At 38.5% G+C, this 22,279-nt stretch overlaps 1 protein-coding gene across 2 annotated transcripts in view; it reads right to left on the bottom strand.

The window, feature by feature from the left end:
• Positions 1-7,988: 7,988 nt before the first annotated feature.
• The window catches only part of hsd17b4 (hydroxysteroid (17-beta) dehydrogenase 4), a 109,275-nt gene continuing 94,984 nt past the window's right edge, over positions 7,989-22,279 (bottom strand). Inside the window, exons 21-24 of one of the 2 annotated variants that reach the window (XM_059969635.1) lie at positions 21,323-21,412; positions 17,571-17,709; positions 11,189-11,316; positions 7,989-8,810 (exon numbers count right to left, since the gene is read on the bottom strand). In XM_059969635.1, the coding sequence (XP_059825618.1) occupies positions 8,721-8,810; positions 11,189-11,316; positions 17,571-17,709; positions 21,323-21,412 (447 nt within the window). In that variant the 3' untranslated portion in view covers positions 7,989-8,720. The remainder of the gene's footprint in view (positions 8,811-11,188; positions 11,317-17,570; positions 17,710-21,322; positions 21,413-22,279) is intronic. The other variant, XM_059969636.1, reaches the window with a different exon arrangement.

The raw sequence follows: 22,279 nt of genomic DNA, 5'->3' as shown, positions 1-22,279 counted from the left end.
CTTCAGTGACTTTCAAGGTATCTATAATACTGACACATTCAAGTCATTGGCTGGAGACATTTACTTAAGGTACAATTTATTAAGCTATATTTCTCATCCGGAGCCCACTGACATAACAGTTAGAGATCCAAATTGTTCAAATTGACCAAGACAATTGAAAATTTAAATTCAAGCTGTTTATCTGTTTTCTTAAGCTGGTCTCAATTGTAATAAACATTAAAATCTTAGCAACTGTCTTGCTATGCCACCTGCTATCCTTACACTACACATTACTTTAAGCCTTCTAATGTAGTTGACAGTCTGAAGTAGATAATAACTGCTGGCATTTCAAGTGATGCCTACTTTACATGAACAAGCTTTAAAAAACACACAAAAAAAAGCTAAGCTGACACTGGGTGGATAACTAAGGGAGTATTGCTTGTTGAAGACATATTTAATTGAGCACGTCTGTTCATAGATGGGCATAAAAATCCCACAGCACTAGTTTAAGAGCAGAATAATTCCTGATGCCAGGCCAATGGTTATCCTTAATTGAACATCATCCGGCCATTATTGCGAAGCTGTTTGTGGTAACGTAGGCACAAATTGTCTGCTACATTTCCTGCATTAAAGGAGTGATTAAACATCAAAGTTATGTCATTGGCTGTGAAGTCCTTGGGGCATCTTAAGCATGTAAAATGCTGCATTTAAGTTGAAGTCTTTTGTTAGAACTTCGATGAAATAATGGCAGCGCATTTGACTGCCATAGGGGAAAAGTGCAGCACGGGTCATATTTGCATCATTTTAATCCTACAAATGAACCCTACCAGAAGCCAGCATGGCTTCGTTATGCTGTTGACATGATTCTCTGAGTTTTCACAATGTTTCATAAATTGCATCAATTAAACAGTAGTGAATGCTGGCTTTATTTTCAAGCTGTTTGTTACATCCAATAAAACTTTTTGAATATTAAACTTTCATTCTGTGTTCAATAGACACCATGTCTGCATTGGCAATCACACTATGCTCAAAAGTACACTTTAAGTATAATGCAAATACTAATTATACTCAAACTAGGCACCCACTGAATGTTTTATCTATAAATGTATTTCCCCAAGGCCTAATGAGATAAAGAGCACCGCCACATGTGGGAATTAAGTTACTGCATAGTAATTTACTTACTGTACAATCTGTTTTAATTCCTCTGGTCCTTTACTGCTTCTGTGCTTTAGTGTTAAATCTGTACTTTAAACAGAATGAAAGAGAATAGGAAAATACATTCATTTCTTCGCATTCAGTAAAATAATTCTTGTATAGAAAACTTCACTTGTTAACAAATTGCAGCAAAACCATCAGTTCAAAAGATGATTTTTTAAATAACTTAAGTTTCATTGTCCAATCTAACATTATGTATACATTCTCGTCTAAATTTCAGCAGCCCAATCAGTGGTGGGAACAGCACACAGCAAGGAGGTTGCAGTGAAGCAGTCACCCCTAAGTTGCAAGAGGTGGCTAGCTGGGTGACTGTCAAGAGAAGGAGTGAGAAGGTGAATAGCTTGTTAGTGCAGAGCACCCCTGTGGCCATTCCCCTGAATAATAAGTATACCATTTTGGATGCTCTTGTAGGGGATGACCTTCCAGGGGAATGCCACGGAGACCAGGTTACTGGCACTGAGCATGGGTCCATGGTGTAGAAGGGAAAGAGGGAGAAGAGGGGAATGGCAATGATAGGGGTCTCAATAGTCAGAGGAAAAGACAGGAGAGTCTGTGGATGTGAACAGGATACCCAGATGGTATGTTACCTCCCAGATGCCAGGGTCAGGGACATCTTGGACTGCACCCACAGCATTTTGAAGGAGGAGGGAGAGCAGCCCAATGTTTTGGTAAATATTGGTACCAATGATGTAGGAAGGAAAAGCATAGAAGCCCTGAAGAGAGAATTTAGAGAGCTGGGCAGAATGCCGAGAAGCAGGACCTCCAGGGTAGTAAATTCTAGATTGCTACCTGTGTCACGCACCAGAAAGGTAGAAACAGGATGATATGGGCAGATTAATGCATGGCTGAGAAGCTGTTGCAGGGAGCAAGGCTTCAGTTTCTTGAATCATTGGGATCTCTTCTGTGGAGGTATGACCTGTACAAAAGGAACGGGTTGCACCTGAACCAGAGGGGCATTAATATTCTGATGGGCAGATGTGTTAGAGCTGTTGGGGAGGGTTTAAACTAATTTGGCAGGGCGATGGAACTGGAGTGAAGGGACTCAGGATAGAATGGATGGTAGTATGTAATCAAACTGTCAGGAAAGGCAGGGCAATGATCAGACAGAATTGCAGCCAGCAGGGTAATTATCAGTGGATTGGGGATGCAGAATCAAAAAGGGTAGCAAATCCAGTACTCAAAATGTTACATCTCAATGCACGAGTACAAGAAATAAGGTGGATGATCTTATTGCACTTTCACAGATTGTCGGGTATGATATTGTGGCCATCACTCAATTGTGGCATAAGAATGGTTGTAGTTGAGAACTGAAGTCCAAAGTTACATGTCCTATCAGAAGGAAAGGAAGGTAGGCAGAGGGGGGTGGCATAGCTCTGCTGGGAAAGAATGGCATCAAGTCATTAGAAATATGTGACATAGGATTGGAAGATGTTGAATTCTTCTGGATTGAGTGAAGAAACGGCAAGGATAAAAGGACCCTGATGGTAGTTAGATACAGACCTCCAAATAGTAGCTGGAAGATGGACTACAGATTACAATGGGGCATTGAAAGGGTGTGTCAAAAGGGCAATGTCATAATAGTCTTGGGAGATTTTAAACACACAGGTAGATTGGGGAAAATCAGGTTGGCAATGGATATGAAGAGAGTGAATTTGATGAATGTCTAAGTTTTAGAGCAGTTGGTCATTGAGCCTACTAGAGGATCAGCTATATTGGATTGGATGTTATGTACTGAACTTAGGTGATTAAGGAGCTTAAGGTAACTTAAGGTAAAGGAACCCTCAGGAGGAAGTGATCACAATATGATTGAGTTCAACATGAAATTTGATGGGGAGAAAGTAAAGTCTGACATAGCAGTATTTCAGTACAGTAAAGAAAATTACAGTGGTATGAGAGAGGAGTTGGCCAAAGTAAATTGGAAGGAGATGCTAGCAGAGCAGCAATGGCTTGAGATTCTGGGGAAAATTAGGAAGGTACAGGATAGATGTATTCCAAAAACAAAAAACTACTCAAATGGCAAAATAGTATAACCATGGCTGACAAGAGAAGTCAACGCTAATGAAAAAGCAAAAGGGAGGGCATACAATGAAGGAAAATGAGTGGAACTATAAGAGGATTGGAAAGCTTTTAAAAACCTACAGAAAGCAACTAAAAAAAATCATTAGGAAGGAAAAGATGAAATATGAAAGCAAGTTACCAAACAACATCAAGGTGGGTAGGAAAAGTTTTCTCAAGTATATAAAAAAAAAGTGAGATGAGAGTGGATATAGAATCACTAGAAGATGAGACCGAAGGAATACTAATGGGGGACACGGGGTGGGCTGATGAACTAAATGAGTATTTTGCATCAGTCTTCAGACACTAGCAGTATGCAATATGTTGAAGGGTCTGAGGGAAGAGAAGTGAGTGCAGTTACTCTTACAAGGGAGAAGGTGCTCAAAAGCTGAAAGACCTGAAGTCACCTAGACCAGATGAACTGCACCCAAGAGTTCTGGAAGAGGTAGTGATAGAGAACGTAGAGGCATTTGCAATGATCTTTCAAGATTCACTGGACTCTGGCATGGTGCCGGACCGGGAAATTGCAAATATCACTCCACTTTTTTAGGAAAGGAGGAGGCAGCAAAAAGGAAATTATTGGCCAGTTAGCCTGACTTCAGTGGTTGGGAAGATGTTGGAGTCAGTTGTTAAGGTTGAGCTTATGGAGTACTTGGTGATACAAGACAAAATAGGATAAAGTCAGCATGGTTCCCTTAAGGGAAATCTTGCCTGACTGACCTGTTGGAATTCTTTGAAGAGATTATAAGTAGGATAGATAAAGGCAATACAGTGGATGTTGTATATGTGGATTTTCAGAAGGCCTTTGACAAGGTGCCACACATGAGGCTGTTTACCAAGTTAAGAGCCCATGGTATTACAGGAAAGTTACTAGCATGGTTAGAGCACTGGGATTGGGAGGAGGCAGTGAGTGGGAATAAGAAGATCCTTTTCTGTTGGCTGCCAGTAACTAGTGGTGCTCTGCAGTGGTCAATGTTGGGACCGCTTTTTTTATGCCATTTATCAATAATTTAGATGATGAAATAAATGGCTGTGTTGCCAAGTTTGCAGATGATATAAAGATTGGTAGAGGGGCAGGTAATGTTGAGGAAACAGAAAGGCTGCAGAAGGACTTAGACAGATTAGGAGAAATGGCAAGAAAGTGGCAAATGAAATAAAATGTTGGAAAATGCATGGTCATGCACTTGGAAGAAGAAATAAATGTGCAGACTATCTTTTAAATAGGGAGAAAATCGAAAAATCTGAGATGTAAAAGGATATGGGAGTCTTTGTACTAAACACTCTAAAGGTTAACTTGCAGGTTGAGACAGTGGTGAGGAAGGCAAATACAATGTTAGCATTCATTTCAAGAGGTCTAGAGTATAAGAACAGGGATGTGATGCGGAGGCTTTATAAGGCACTAGTGAGGCCTCACCTTGAGTATTGTGACCAGTTTTGGGCTGCTTATCTAAGAAAGATGTACCAACATTGAAGAGGGTTCAGAGGAGCTTTGTAAGATAGATACTGGGAATGAAATGATTATCAAATAAGGAACATTTGATAGCTCTGGGTCTGTGCTAGCTGGAATTTAGAAGGATGAAGGGCTATCACTTTGAAAATTGTTGAATGTAGGAAGGTCTAGACAGAGTAGATGTGGAAAGGATGTTTCCCATGGTGGGGGAGTCCAGGACAAGAGGGCACAGCCTCAGGATAGAGGGGCACACATTTACAACAGAGATTCAGAGAAATTTCTTTAGCCAGAAGGCGGTGAATTTGTGGAATTTGTTACCACATGCAGCTGTGGAGGCCAGGTTATTGGGTGTATTCAAGCCAGAGATTGATAGGTTCTTGATTGGGCATGGCATCAAAGGTTATGGGGAGAAGGCTGGGGAGTGGGGTTGAGGATAGGGGATAAAAAGGGATCAGCCATGATTGAATGGCAGAGCTGACTTGATGGGCCAAATGGCCCAATTCTGTTCCTATGTCATTTGGTCTGGTTTATCCCAACATATTTTATCCCAACATGGTAATAATCTGTTAATACTGAGGGTCTATACACAATGTGGTGGTAACGTATCTAGACATACAAGAGCAAAGAAATCTCTTTTAAATAGAGAAAGCAAGGTTAGATGCACTTGGTTCCTGCCAATATACAGAATAATACAAACCAATGTTTTAAGATTAGTGAATACAATTGCATCTTGTAATTTTATCCATCTTTTGACTCTAAAGGTTAATTTATTTCATTGGTAACTGCCAGCACAATCTTTCACTGCACTTATATCTTGTACAGCCTTAAATTCTGCTAGCCAGCTCTTTATCCACTTTGCCTTCCTCTAACTTTTATCTTTTATGTGGCTTTACCATAAACATTCAAGAAGTTTCCACTTAACCTATCTTTAAAGAATATTAATAAATTTGTCTTAACACTAACTTCATTTTGAAAATCAAAAAGCAACAAACTGGAAACCCAAAATGTAAAAGAAAACAGAAAATGCTGCAATTATTATAAATTTAGGCCACATGCAAAGACAAGGAAATGAGCTCATCATAATAAAACACCATCTTCCTTAAACATTTAACTATTGTTTCTCTCTCCACAGATATTGCTTGACCTGCTGAAGTTTTTGATTTTACTTCCTTTCCATGAAACTAGAATAACTTTGCTAAATTGCATGATTTTTTCTGTCTTCCTAATATTAGACCCCCATTCAGAGTCAGGTTAACTGCCCTATTGTTTCTTCCATTCTGTCTCCCTCCTTTGTGAATAGATTCATGTTTACCATTTTCCAGTCCACTGGGATCATTTCATGGCCTTGAGGATTTTGAAAGAACACAAGCAATGCAGTCACTTATTTTAAGATGCAAGTTAGCGAGACCTGACAAAATGTCAGCCTTTGGTCCAATTAATTTACATCATATTTTTTCCCTCAAATGGCATTGTTTTAAGCTTTGTCCTCTTGATTTACTCATGAAATGATTAAAAAACCAAGGAAGAAATTAAACAAAACAAACTCCAATAAGTGTGGAATGAAAACATTGGAAATAGGCATAACGGCGAGATTCTTTGGAGAGGCAGGGGTGGGCAGGGGTAAAAAGACAATTTTCTCTTCTTACTGAAACAATCCTTTAGAGTACCTACATCTGTTAACAACATGCCACCTCTTTCACATAGCTGCTGTCTTATTGTAGATTATCTCAATTACTATGGGCTGCTAGCTAGATTATCATTCTTGAAATGAAAGTGTTACATGATTTTTTTTTAATAAAAATCAAAACCTGCTTGATTGTCTAGCTCTTGTAGTGTGAACTATTACCTTTTCTAAAAAGATGCGAAAAGCGTTGAACATCATGAAACCATGAACAGAGAGCTGACCTTACCATGGAAGGAAGATTGTTAACGAGGCAGTTGAGGACAGCTGGTGCCACATTTTACTAAGAACTCTGTTCTGGGGCTAGATTTATCATCCTCCTATCTTGCTCTGTGCAAAACATGACTCCAATCAGTAAAATGTTTTTTTCTTTGATACTCAGTTTTGTCAGGCTATTTTGATGCTAGTTGCAAATGCAATCTTGATATTAAGAGCATCCCTAGAATTCAGCTCTTCAGCCCACGTTTCGCCCAAGCCTCTGCTGTGTACAGAGTTGTTTGATTCAAGAAAAACATAACTGAGGATCATAGATCAAGTTTTATGCCACCTTCCAATAACAAGACCTGCATCGTGTGGTGAAGGCGACCCAATGAATTGTCAGGATCGAGCTCTCAAGACTGGACACCATCTATTCCAGCAGACTCAGGAGGAAAGTAATCAGCATAACCAGAGACACCACACACCCCGGCCACTCCTTGTTTGACCCACTGCTTTGCAGCAAAAGGTTCAGGACATTAAAAGCCAGAACAAATAGACTGAGGAACAGCTTTTACCCCAGAGCTGTGGCCTCCATCACACCACTCCCACAGAACAATGACTGAAACTATGAGCACACACATGCACACACAAGGACTCAAATACTTGCACTAACTGCATTTTGTGCACTACTGTGATATTCTGGTGCTGCTACAATTTATCTATTTAATACTGTTTTTCTATTAGTCTTGTTTTTATCTACCACTTTGTTTGATGACCAGAGAGGAACCCAAACAGAGTTTCATTGTACCTATGTATAACGACAATAAAGATCATGATTGACAGTTAACAGATTGGGTAATAGTTAACTATGTTCATTTGTCAATCTACTTTTAGAGATAGAACCTAGACAATTTTCCATTTCTCAGATAGACATTGTTGTTTAAATAGCAATGGAAACATTGTTTGTGGAATACATACTGCTAGCTTACTAATCTTAACCATCTTCTCTATCCCTAAATCTCAAACCATCAAAATATGCACAGTTTGTGAATTATTTCCCATTCTTGGCTCCCACTATTAGAGCTGCAAGTTCTCTACCTGTGTCTGGGGCAAAGCCTCTCTGCTGCATTCTGTATTAAAAGACAGGCAAATCTATCAACAAACGTGGCTCTGACGAGGGAAGTTAAAAATCTAAAGTATGCAGGGCAATCTGGCCCAGAACAGCCTCCCTCACTCCCACTTGTGGAATTCAACCAACTGTCAGGGTTGGTATCTACTTTTAATCTAAGGCAAAAGTTCAATTTGTGTTACTCATGTTTACTCAATCAGAATATAATTTATCATGTTCCCACATTGGGGATTACATTACGATAAATACAGTTTTATATTTATACAAATGGAAATTGTGTATTTGGTCCTCAGTGTCTCCTTTATTTAGATTGCTTAGCATAGTTCATTTCTTCCAATTGAGCCAAATACAGACAAACTTCAATTAGTGCATTCACAACAGTGAAATACAAACCCACCTATCTAGATTACATTTCCATCACATTAAAATTAATATAAATTATCAGTTTTTTTGGAAAAGATACACATATGCAATATCAACCACAATTCTTTTCATAAATTTTAAATGACAATTTATTCAGAATTAAAACTGTTAAACTGAAACAAAGGAAGGAAGGCATGTCAGCAGCAGCAAGTTACCTTTCCAATTTGAGGAAGTGTCCGAGAATATAACTACAACTGTTTAGTCAAAAACAGCTTCCTCTGAATGTTTTAAATCCAGCAGCCGCCTGAAGCAAGCACATAAGTGGATGCTCTCCCCAACTGTCTCCATTCCTCAAAAACAGTGATGTTTTACAGAAAAAAAATACAGAGCAATTTTTGTTCTGAACATTGTAAATAATACAAACACTAAGAAAATCAAGGCCATTACACAAAGTACAGAAATAATAGACAATTTATCTTCTGTCATTTAAGAATGATCACCATCCTGCTACAACCTGAAGCAAACAAATGAATGAAAAGCAGAAAACTGTTAGCCAGTGAGTAATTTGGGAAAATTTACCATTTGAGGAGTTTCATTACTGTACTTCAAAGACAGAGGGACAGAAACATATTCTCAAAGTCATGATTTTCTTATAGTTTTGCATAATCTTTAAGGATCATTTCAAGCTTCTGGCTGTTCATGATGTTTCCTTTGATATTCAGCTTGCCAGAAAAGAAAGCCTGTTTTAAAAAAAAACACAATAACTCAAGTAGGTATCAAGATAATAGAGAAGGTAACATTGTTGTCCTAAAACTAAAAAAAAGTTGCATTCTAATTTTCATTTTCCACATGCAAATAGCTAAAGAAAGAACATTATTTTAACCCCTTTGCCATTTTGTATTTTTTTTTTCCTGTGGGTGGAAATGGCAGCAGGAACGGGCAAAAATAATTGAATGGAATGCAAACTGCCAAAAACATCACATGCCTTCCACCTTATTTCCTGGGAAACCTGTCATAGCTACCCTCTGAAGGCTACATCCAGTTTCAGTAGCAACAAGACCATTTTCTGAGAGGGCACAAAACCAGCCACTGTTCCTGATGCATGAGGTTATATAAAATTGACCATTTTTGTGTGGTTAGGTGAAAATTTATTTTAAGACCAGTATTATGCAATAAAACTGACATGAATCCACATACAAGAACAAGATCCGTTTGGCAAAAATATTTTTCAAATTTATTAAAGCTGGAGAGGAAGAGCAGCAGTCTTAGATGGACATTGAAATCTGTTGTAAAAGTCTACAATATATATAGCTTCTGACTAGTTACCTTGTACAATTTTTTAAAGCAGCACAGCAAAACTCCCCATAAACCTCTGATTATGTAGGACTCCTATTAGTTCAGCATTAACATACTGGTTGATATGTCCCTTACTCCTTTTAAATGCACCAGAATGGCATTTCCCATGCTTCCCTGGAAACACTCCAGGGACCTATTTCTAGCATTCACTTTAAGTTTACTGTGTTCACTAGAAAATATATTGTACTGCAGTGCAACACTGTAAAACAAGGAGAAATAAAAGTATTAAAAAAGGAAAAACATCCAAAGGATCAGGAAACCTGTCAATTCAGCACCAAAGTACTAAGTCTGCAAAATTAATGGAATTTTTGTCCGTGCTTTATCCATTTGACCTCAGATCATACTGATGCATTCTCTCTTATCGGCATAGTAATGTTTTCCTGAATCAATTTGTGTTGTCATAATTTAAAGGTGTGTAATTTTTGTTTTAATCTACTCCTGTCAAATAGGTTTTAGCACCATCTAATAGAGAAGTAAAGAATTTGCTGCTCAACCCTTAATGAATTTGAGATCTTAAAGGACAAAGCCTGCCACATCCAACCCTTGGTTTAAGAGGAGGAACCGGATTGGGTTGAGTTTGTTGTCCTTTAATTGGAATAGGCTGAAGGGATACTCGATACAAAATTACGATAAGCTTACACGGGTAGCTAGTAGTAAAGTTTTCTCATTGCAAAGCATCTAAATCTATGGGGCAAAGTATCTAAAACTATGGAATGAGAAAAATAGTGGGGGTCTGTGAAAGAACTCCTCTACCCAAGAGATGTAATCGGAATGCATTTCCTGAATGGATAATGTAGGTACTACATAGCCAGGTACTCTCACAATATTGAAGTATCACCTAAATGAGCCCTTGGATCATCAAGGCATCGGAGGCTATGGACCACGTTTTGGTCAATGCATTCAGCTAAGTCCCTCTCAGTTGTATAGTTATACAATATACAGTCGGCCGTCCTTATCCGCGGCGGATTGGTTCCGGGACCCCACGCGGATACTGAAATTCGTGGATGCTCAAGTCCCTTATTTAACATGGATCAGTGCAGTGGTCTTTAGGACCCAGCGGTGGACATTAGGACCTGGTGTCACAGCTCTGAATCCACAGTGTTTCTGTTCACAAAAATAAGGTGGAAGTAATAAAGTGATCGGAAAGAGGTGAAACACTATCATTAGGCTACAATCGGTCAACGATCGGAACAATTTTAATGGAGCATGTGAAAGGCCCTGCCCCGATGAAAGCTACAATTATTACGAAGCAACACAGTGGTTAAATTATTGAAATACGTATGTTTCTTAAGTGTTTTATATGCATATAAAGGTCAAATATGTACTATATACTAAGAACAACGTTTGACTAACTGACACTAAATAATACCGGATGTACCTGTTCCGACTTCAAATCCGACTTAAAGACGGACTCAGGAATGGAACTCATTCATAACCCAGGGACTGCCTGTACTTTTAAGTCATTTTTAGATTGCTTATAATACCTAATACAATGTAAATGTTATGTAAATAGTTGTTATACTGTATTGTTTAGGGAATAATGACAAGAAAAAATAGTCTGTACATGCTCAAGCAACAAGTGCTGGAAAGAGAACTTCCGGGTTTCCTCGATCTGCAGTTGGTTGAATCTGCGCATAAGGAAGGCCGACTGTATTGTCCAAACTACCACAACACAGATGAAGGAGGAACATTTAGACCATTTTGCGTTAACATATTGTCAAGACATCTGTCTCTCTTTTTTAATTATATTTTTAAGTTCTACCTTTTGAGGATTAAGCTTTCCTGATATCACTTGCATGAAATCTTCATCTGATAACAGCAAGGTAGTGTCAGCCTGATGCCGTGCCGCTCCCTGATACAATTCTCCAGAACCATTCTTAAGGTCAATAGCTGAAAGACACAGATTATTAGAAGACACATTGGGGAAAAAGGCTATTAGATTAATATCAACATTTCAGGAATTATTTTTGTATTGATGTTTGAAAATTGCATTGTCAAACTAAACATGCACGATCAACTCTAGGAAAGTTGTTAGAAATTAAAAACAGATATACAATAAAACAAGTGTAAAAACAAATTGTTTCTATTTTGCGTTAAAATCTAAGGGACAACAGAGCTTTGCTAATTTTATAAAATAGCTGTATTTTTGACAGTAATATGTGTTAAATGCCATATACAACAAGAGTAGAGGATTCATTTATTATGCAAAAATAAGTAATTCTGGGTGAAATATTTTACAATACAAATTAGAAGCGCAATCCAACATTTTATAGTAACCAGAATGCTTCAATGGAATTCCATTCTACTTCAAGATTTCCAGACAATAGAGAAAAGTCAATTTTGACTGTAAATGAATCCAATTGAATGATAGAGTATAATAAAATGGAACAATTATTACGAAATTTGTTCAGTTCTCTGCTCACCAAGTAAATGAGGAAAAACAATGAGACTCTTTATCATCAAGTAATTTCTCTCTGCTATTTCTCTTATGCCAGATATACCCAAATCATTCAATATTTTTCAAACAATGTTTTATGCTTTGGTCTTTACTGAGATTTAAACTGTTCTATCCTTTGATCAAACAAGCAAGCTGTATCTTTTGATTTTTCCTTCATGTAGTGTAGGTTGGAGAGCATTATTGTCAAACAAATGCACTAATAATCTGAAAATGTTTAAAATTGGAATGAAACAACGCAACATTGGAAATGAAACTCAAATACCAACCTTTTCTTTTAAATTCAGAGGCATCAAGCTGATGCCTAAATCACTTTGAGCTAGACTATGTTTATTGTTCTTTACACAGAATCTTGTCAACATTCTAGAAGTCAATTCAAAATTCCTGAGGAAAGAACTTCACAAGGAAAATTGGCTGAAAGTCTGCTTCTAGACTTTAGAGAAGAAACAATTTACTCTCCAGGACAGAATCCTCATTGAGTAGATGGAACCAACTAGTAAACAGCAAATTGAAATTTAAAAAGGTCCTATAGTCCCAAAGAGCTTCAAAGTAGTGTTTTTCAATCTGAAGGAAATATTTTTCTATTAAGTGAAAATGCACCAATTTCATCTAATAGAAAAGGGGAATTCCAATATTTGATATTCTTTCACCCCTAGATACTGTAGATGCTTATGTAGGATTGAAATTGTGCTGTTATCTTTCTGCTATGGCCAAGTAAAACTTAAATCATCCTGAACCTGCCACATTCACTTTCCCCAGCCTCAAGGACAATAACTGAAGATGCTTCAGTTCAACTTGTCGTATACGACAGTAATGAGCTAAAAGGGTTCAGATTATTTCTATAGCTGTCATTTCTACAGCTCACTGGTGCCACAGTGCAGATAATAGATCTTACATTACATGTGTGACAACGGAACTGAACTACACATTTAGCATCAGGTACATTACAGGCAGAAAATATCAATGAACACAGTCAATATTTTGCAGCCTCTGGGAGTAAGTAATTGAAAAGCATGTTGCAGACCATTAAGGAAAATATAGCAAAACAATTAGAGTTAACAATTGTTAAATATTAACCAAAGAGAGTTCTCCATTTATGTGTCAGGTCCCCTACACCAACCTAGGGGTTTCTCACTTAAGTCTATTTAAATTGTGTAGCAGAAGGTGCCAGCAACACAAATGGCCACTTCTCAGTAAATGGTCTGCAGCAGCTGGCCAGGGAGAAGAAAGGGGGAAGGTGTGGGGGAGGGGGAGGGGTCAACCATCTTGTAGATCCCTTCAAGGGTTAGTTTGTCAAATATCTGGGAAAACCAAGAGTGAAATTCTGAAATGGGCTTATTTTTGCCATTGTATGGTAATAATTTTGATGCTTCGAGAAAAAACCTGAGTACTGAATGTTAACATCAGTGTCAACGGAGTTTTTAAAAATCTTCACTACATGTATTACTACACCAGAAATTTTGCATAAACTCAAATAATCTTCAAACCAACTGCAAGTTCACATTACAATAATAAGTGACTGAACTCATTCGTTGTTATATAGAACACAAGTAAAATTTAGGAATTCCAATGTCAGCATCTACATTTTAATGCAAAGCACAAAGTTACTTAAACATTAGTCTTAATTCTACTTGATCAATTACTGATTAATCCTTAAGTCAAAACATCCAGAAATATGTATTCTGCAGATCGCAGTTAGCTTCAATGGTTTCACTAATCTTCGGTTAGGAAATCAAATGCAGAAACAAATTGATTTCCTCCTAAAATTTAGTTGTGTTATCTGTATAGGTCAGGCTGTCAAATAGATGCTAAATTAAAATAAATATTACAATTTTCATTCACTCCTTGCAACTAAAGCAGAAACTCTTCACTAACTTCAGTAAAATAAAAATAACACTAAAGAGTTAACAAGAGAAAATCTGCAGATGCTGGAAATCCAAGCAAAATACACAAAATGTTGTAGAAACTCAGCAGGCCAGACAGCATCTATGGAAAAAAGTACAGTCGACGTTTCAGGCCAAGATCCTTCAGCAAGTCTCGAAACGTTGACTGTACTTTTTTCCATAGATACTGCCTGGCCTGCTGAGTTCCTCCAGCGTTTTGTGTGTGTTACTAAAAAATCATTCCTCTTGAGTTGCAGTAAATGAATCTCCACTGTGGCAGGATGCAAAATAGCATCAGAAAAGATTCACTGAAGTCAACAGACAGGGAAATCGTGTGAATGTAACAAGTAGCCAATTAACTGCTGCTCACTTTATAGCTTCAAGTGAATTTCTCCTCCAGGTAATTCCATTCAACATGATATTCCCCTCAGTATTAGTCTTATGCAAAATCCCCACATACTTGTACACCCATTTCATAGGGAACAAATAAAAACAACTTGAAAGCATCATGTAAGAATAACAAATGGAAAGAGAAAGCTGGAAGGCCATGAGCCACATTCATCAGATCTGTTTCCTTAACCAGAGTTTTCTGCTAATCCCACATTTCTAGATTCAAGTGGATTCCAAAAATCTGTCACACTTGGTCTTGAATGAATACAATGACTGATCATCAACAAGCCACTGGAACAAAGAATTCCATACAAGCTCTTCTTGGGCTACCAGCCGGGTAAAGGTATCAATTTTAACCGAAGTTTCAATGACAAATTCTGCCATCTTCATCAGGGGTGCACGCTGTAAACGGAGCATAGGAGGTGTAGCTGTTTCAATTACCTAAAGAAATCAGCATTTGTACCGGACACAGGATTGACTTCGATGGCACAAAAACTACTGTGCTATGCCAATGGCTTTTGTGACCACCTGGTGAAGGAAGCCATTGAAATAAAACTAGAGGAAAACAATTTTAACAAAGATGAAGGTCTCGCTCTCAGGAAAGATTGGAATTTGATTGTAAACGAGGTGGGACAGTGGAAACTGACTAGATGAGACTAACCAATCAGGAGGGACAGATGACAGGGGTATATATACCACCGGACTAGACATTACAGGCATCATCCTTGATGAAGGTGGCAGAGTTTGTAATCGAAACGTCAGTTAAAGTCAATACCTGTAGCCGGCCAGTAGCCCGAAAAGAGTTTATTTGTCATATACGCCAGGAAAGCACTGGATCCTTTTTCAAGAATTCCATATGTTCACTACCTTATTAAGAAATTAATCTTAATTTCAAACAAAAGGAGCACAACCAACCTTGTGTTTTAATGAGATCACCTGCCATTCTTCTAAATTCCAGAGGAAGTAGGGTCATTCCACCATTCCATTCAATAAGAGTGCCCTAAGTTCCAGGTCTTAGGCATACCAAATCCATTGATTCTCCTTCACACAACTTCTAACTCTATAATATCATAAGCTCTTATTTCAATCCAATCATTAACTTGTTTAGTCAGCCATAAAATAACACTTTTGCATGGAGCTTTAATTTTTCAGTAGATTCCAAATTTGTTGAGATTGTATAAATATTTTTTTGAAATTACTTAAAGGTCCCAATTTTCATCTATCTTTACCAGAAGTGGGAATATTCTCTGCCTGGTATTTCAAATATAAGGATATTTTGTTAGAATTTATCTCTATTAAGTCAACCGCAAACTCTCTTTTCAAACTAAAAAATAGGCTCACTCTGACTTAAAGATACTTGGCATCATTCTATAAATAATTTTTACACCCTCTCCAGTACCACTAAATTCAGAACTGCACTTCTAATCAGATCATATCTAAAAATTAGACTTCACCCTTTCTTGATGCACTGGAGGTTTTCTGTGTACAGCCCGAAGACCCATTTGTTTCCCATGTATAAATGAGGCAAAAACAAGATTGAACTTCTGCTTAGAGATGTGGCATAGCTAGCCAATCTGTATGACAAAAAGCACTTCTAAATATGAAACTGCAGGGTCAGAATTTCAATGTAATTCAGCTAAGAAGCAGTGTCCACTATTATCGGAAAACTGGAAATACATAAGCAAAACACTGGGAAAAGAATGTTCTCACAGTTTCCCTGCATGGAAAGTATGACACTCTCTTTCTCAGAGGGTGATTTGCAAGAGTACTAGTAACACCTACAGTCATTAAAGAAGGATTTTCAGAATTGATTCAGGGATGTGAACAATCTGGAAATTCCGGAATCCATCTTCTTGCAAGGTGGAAGAACAGGAAGAGAGCTTGCAAGAAGAAATTGCCAAAATTCAGAATGATGATTAAGCAAAAATGCTATTCAAAAATGTCAGCTTTTGTGTTATGTGACTACCCTTTCATATGAAGTTTCCCGGTGTTTGGAAACTGCTCTTCATTGCATTTCCATCTTCCTACCTTGCTGAGAGAGGCTTCAGCGCAGTGAACCACATACTCACCAAAAATGAACCACATGGACATTGTTATGCGTGGGGATTTAAGGGTTTTGCTGCCAAAACATGAACCAGATATTTCAGCTCTTGCTAAAAACCATCAAGCTCAAGGATCACACTGACATCAAAGCTGCTGTACAATGCACAAATACTGAGTAAGCTAGGTTTAAAGACAAATAGAAATTTAAAGCAAAATCATTTTTCTCATGTTAACATAAGGCAGACATGTTTTTACACTATGGGGATGCCAGAAAGTATATTGTGTCTAAGAGAGGTGTTGGAAATCATGAAGTGCTTTATGGGGGTGATGGGCTAAAAAAGGTTGGGAAACACTGCTCTATATCAACCTGTCAGAATGTTCTCTACCATACATCCATAAAAACCTTCAAGTCTTTGGTGGGCATACCAAATCCCCTCACACTCTTAACACAGTACAGCTGATGAAATGCCTTCTCCATGATTGCATCAATAGGTTTGGCCCAAGATGCATTCTCCAAAACGCTGCCACCCAGAAACTTGAACCTGTTCATCTCTTCTATCACTGATCCTTCAATGAAGACCAGTGTGTGTTCTCCCAACTTTCCCTTCCACAACCCACAATCAATTCCTTGTTCTTGCTGACACTGAATGGGAATGTCACTGTTGCAACACCATTCAACCAGCTGAGATCTAGTTATCTATTTTAGTACATGTTGCCCAATTTGACATATTTTGATTTTATTTGCATTACACAAGTTAAATCTAAATGTAATTCATTGATCTTATTACTCAAGGTCCATGGTTTTCGTTATACCAATGGTATAAAAAAACAGGAAAATAGCTATTTTAACTCTTGTGCCTTCTCTGCTATTCAAAAGGTCAAAGCTGATCTGTGCCATCTGCACTTCTCACCTGACATTTCTTGATTCTCTTAATATCGAAAATCTGGGAACCATTTGTTTTAGTATACTAAACAGGGTCTCTTCAGCCCACTAAGTTAAGTAATTCCAAAGATTCACTACGAGTGACGTGAAGAAATTTATTTTCATCTCTGTAACCGAAACATCATGCTTGCAACTACTCTGGTAATTTATACGTTTTAGTAAGGTCAATTAACCCCCATTCTTCCGAATTGAAGATTTTAAAAGTTCATTTAGCTCAATCTTTCCTCAAACAACAAAGCAACCATGCCTGGAAACAATCTGTGGTGCACCCTACAATCACATTTGGGCTTTTTAAGGACAACCCATCCAGCCCATCCTGGTTTACTTCACTTGCCACAAATGCTGTAATCCCTGTAGACAGGAAGGTCAAAAAAGGAGAACATTTGTTACACTGAAAATACATATCATCTTATGGAACTGTACAACTTACTCCACTGTCTTGCTGTCTTCCCATCTTTTGTGATATCCCATTGGAACACTGCATTCACTTTTTTAACCATCTCCCTGCCAACATCTTTAATGCGGCGACTAAGTTCTGCAAACACTAGATCACTTTGCAGTTCTGCTCTCTGTTAAAAAAAATACAATTTTGAGCATATTCACAAGTTCACAAAAAAACTACTTGTAATAAATGAACACTACCATTGGAACAGCAATTGCAGCACAATTTATAATGGTACTGCATAAACATGACAATTTTCAAAACATAATTCTATTAGAATTGATGAATATTTGGGAACACAAACAATGCCATAACTCGGGATTAAAAATGTTTCTCTCTCTATAGACACTGCCCAATATCTGATTTACTACTGTTAATCTTAGAAAAATGGGCAGAACTAAACTAGATAAAAGATTAAATAACTTTATCAGCATGGTTGTCAAAGTGCAAGATTCTTGACAGCAAGGCTTTCCGGATATTCAGCAGAAATTCCAGTATTGCCTAACCCTCCAATAGAAGCACTTCGATTGGACCAACTGAGTCAAAAAGCTTGCCAAAAACTATCAAAGATTGAACATGTTATTACATATTATCATTTTCAAACTGGTAATAACAAAAACGCTTTAAAATCAGACACTTAAAACAATGAAGTTACTTGATACAGTGGATTTTGCTTAACACATCGGGGCCAGTACATTTTGGCCCAATTAAGTGATTGCCCCAAATAGCCAAAGGTTCAAGGAAATAGTTTAAAAAGTACAAAAAAGACAAACTACCATTTAACTGAGTAACAAATTATGTATTTAATTGAAATACAGAACAAATTAGACCACTACTAATGCTACTGATGTTGGGTGGTTCTTCACTTGTGAAGGTCAAAGGGAAGAAGAATCCTCAGAAGCAATGGCATGATTGTTGATGACTGTAGGGGCCATTTCTGGATATGCAGACTGGAACAGTCGGGACACAGCAACAGCAGGGCTGTGGTCTCATGGGTAGTAGGATCCTTCCTGTCTCCTCTTCTCTTCAGGAATCACTCTCCTGGATTCCTCAAAATTCTTGTCTGCTCTGTGGATGAGCATTCTCCAGTGGTCTCTGTCACAAGCCAGCTGCTGACCTCAAAATTTGCCTGACAGAACTGTTACTTAAGTTGGTCTGTGTAACTTCTGCGCAGGGCACCGCAATCTCTCTTGCCCTGAGAGTGTTCTCCATAGAGTACTGCTTTCAGTAACCTGGAGTTGCCCATGCAAGATGTGTGGCCTGACCAGAGGAGCTGCTTGAGCAGCAAAGTGACTTCAGTGCTTGGAAGTTGAGCTTTCTCCAGGACCTCTTTGTTGGAGACACAATGCTGCCAGCTGATACACTTGATGGAGCAGAGGTAGCATTAAAGGAATCACTCAAGCAACTAGATTTGTTTGTGGTACAAGACGCAGGCTTCGGAGCCATATAGCACTGTTGTGATGACGGTAGCCCTGTAGAGCTGGATTTTTGTGGACAGACATAGCTGGTGGTTCTTCCACACACGTTTCTGGAGGCGCCCAAAGCATTGCTGGCTTAGGCAAGTTGAATGTCAATGTCCTTTACTACCATAGCATTGTTGGAGATGATGCCGCTCAGGTAAGTGAACTGATCAAATGTGGTGTGAGGATGGCTATCACTGGTGATCTGAGGTGAGTTGTAAGTGCCATGAGGTGGCTTCTGATAAAGGATCGTTGTTTTCTTCAGACTGACTGTTAACCCAAAAAGCCCTTCCAGCCTTGGTGAACTGAATAACTGCAGCCTGTTGCAAGTCCTCTGTGTGCTTGAGGACAGCACAGTCATCCGTATATAGTAGCTTGAGAATGGGGTCTTGCATGGTTTTTGGTCAGGCAAGAAGGCAGCAGATGGTGAAGATATTTCCATCAGTGTGAAATCAAATGTAGATGCTCTCCAAGATGGTCTCTTTCCCTTCCTTGTTTCACGCTGGTACTGATGGGGAATGGGACAGACAGGTTGCCGTTGTGTTAAACCTGATCACTTTGGCCTTCATGGAGCTGCTGCAGGATGGTGAAGGATTTTGGGGGATAGATGCACTTCAACAGGATCTTCCAAAGACCATCACAAACCTGCTCCCATCAAGTGGTGCTACTTAGACCTGATGACCAAGCCATCTACAAATTGCTGTATGTAGTGTATTGTCCAATTCGTCAGATTCAAGCCCCTCTATGCTCATCCAATGGCTCCAGCCTGCTGACAGACAAGGAAGCCATCATGAAGTGATGTACAGAGCACAAGAAGAGCCATTTTGGGGATAATCGTAAAACATGACCCCCAGGATGAGGATGAAGGGTTTCGGCCCGAAACGTTGTCACTACCTCCTCCCATAGATGCTGTCTGGCCTGCTGAGTTCTGCCAGCATTTTGTGTTTTTTATTAACCAGCTTGTTTATTTTCTCTGTCATGACACTTAAATACATTTGCAGGGCAAAGTTACTACACACCTCAACTGATCCACAACCTTTCGTATTTTCCTCATTTCACCTATTTAAAAAGGAAGATGTACAATTATAAGAGTTCCAAATAATTTCAGAATGTTTCACAAGTACTTTGGAATTACCAATGAGACAAAAAAAAAGTCAAAATACAAAAATTTGAAATGGCAGAGTAGCACAAATGGTGGAGCTACCCCCTCATAGCCCCAACAACTTGACTTCAACTGTGACTCGTGGCACTGTCTGGTTCAAAGTTAACAGCTTCTTCCTGCAAGTGCAGGATTTCTTCAGGATGCTCCAGTTTCCTTCTTCATATTAAAGTACATGTGCAGGTTGGTAGGTTGGTTGACTACTGTAAATTAAGCCAATGCAAAGGTAGAATCTGAGATCTTGATGGGAATGTGGAGAGAATAAAATGAGTCATGTAGCATCATCATAATATTGGATGTGTGACAGCTTGCAGAGTCTTGCTGGGTCAAAGGGCTTGCTTCCATGTATATCTCTCTATGACTCTGTTTCTTACAAAACTTTGTATATTTTATTCATGAGCGCACAAGGACCTATTTAAATAGATGTGAAAAAGATCATGCCCCTGTCCCACCCATAATTTATGGGAAGGGGCATGAACTAGCATTAGAAACCAGGACATATTTAGAGGGGATTTGAGGAAGAGTTTTTCCCACACAGAGTGTGCTTGAAATCAGGAAGGCACTGCCTGAACAGGTGGTTACAGAGGAACGGTCTCAAAGCGTAGTTTTCAAATGAGCATCTGAAACATGGTAGAAAAGACCAAGTGCTGAAAAGTTTAGTGTAGAACGAAACTTGAAGGTCTACGAAACAGTCGATTGAAGGGCCTGTTGCCATTCTCTATAAATCTGTATTAACTTCAGTCCAAACATGCAATCTAGTTGTCTGAGAAAAAAGTTTTAAAGGTGAACACTTTTTATAATACATTCAATACAGAACATCTCAAAACACTGCAAAAGAATGATTAGTGATTTTTGTTATTGCATGTTCATTCAATTCATTGTCTTTACATTCAAATATTATGACTAAAGTATTCTTTGTTTTAATCATTTCTGAAATAATTCACTCACTGTATTAAAAATCAATTTTAAGCATAGTGAAGAAATTCTTCCAAATTTTTTTTTGAACTGGAAGTATCTACTATCACTCACACATCCCTTGCAGCACTAAGTAATGTACTACACAATTATCAATGGCATTTGAGAGCAGGGTATTTTCTCCCCCTATGAATAATACAGCTTACCATGCCAGTATCATTAGCTCTGGGCTGAATCACAGTGTCTTCCAGATCCACATATGCTCCAGTAAGCATAGTCTCATTGTTTTCTTTTACCTGAGTAAAAGAGGGGAAAAACAAAGTATGAAAAACAAATTCAAAAGGGAAATACTAGCTTTAAAAACAAAAATCGCAAAGTTGAATGTTAAGCAGTACAATATGAGCCGCTAAGTGTAATAGTGCAATCACTCAAGTTGGGAATGATGTTCTGCTAAGGCGTTAATCCAGAATGTTAGGACAGATTTCCTTAATGGAGAATGCCTGTGTGCAACTTGTTTAACGTGGGGAGGCTGATACACAGTAGCCACCACATGGTCCTTGATAGACTGGGGTCAGAGTCCAGTGGCATGGAATGCAAGATGATTGAGGAACTTTCACTGCTCCAGCCTTCTTCCACTTTCACTGCCATTGTTTTGAATCATCATCTCCTACCAGCTCCACCACTGGGTTCTTGGTTGAATCGCACCTCACTTGCAACCTCCCCCTTGACCATGGGTGACCCTACTAGGAGCTAAGTGCCTGATGGCATAACTCCAGATGGCATCGCACTTGGGATCTTAGTAACTCACAAGCCTCTTCACCACATGTTAATGACCTTTGGAGGTAGGTATATGATGATGAGCAATCTTTAGCAAGATATATATAGATTACTAAAACTCTCATGCTCTGTCTGTCTGTTTGTGACCTCTAATTAGCGCAAATGGTGCATTACAACAGCACTTTTTTTTTGGCTAAATCGACTTAATATGCACTAATCTACAGAATGCAGGCAAAGTTCAGGGTTATATATTCGTATAAAATTGCTCATTCGCAAAAATCAACAGCCCCGCTTTCACCTGAGAGTCGATGTCAGCCATGATGGAAACCGCTATGCCTCAACATGATGTATGCGTATGGCCAGCCTCAGCAGTACCTCAATATACT

This window comes from Hypanus sabinus, chromosome 5 (genome assembly GCF_030144855.1).
Source record: "Hypanus sabinus isolate sHypSab1 chromosome 5, sHypSab1.hap1, whole genome shotgun sequence".
Classification (NCBI taxonomy): domain Eukaryota; kingdom Metazoa; phylum Chordata; class Chondrichthyes; order Myliobatiformes; family Dasyatidae; genus Hypanus; species Hypanus sabinus.
The sequence above is the reverse complement of the archived record's forward strand: the minus strand, read 5'-3'. Positions and strand labels throughout refer to the sequence as shown.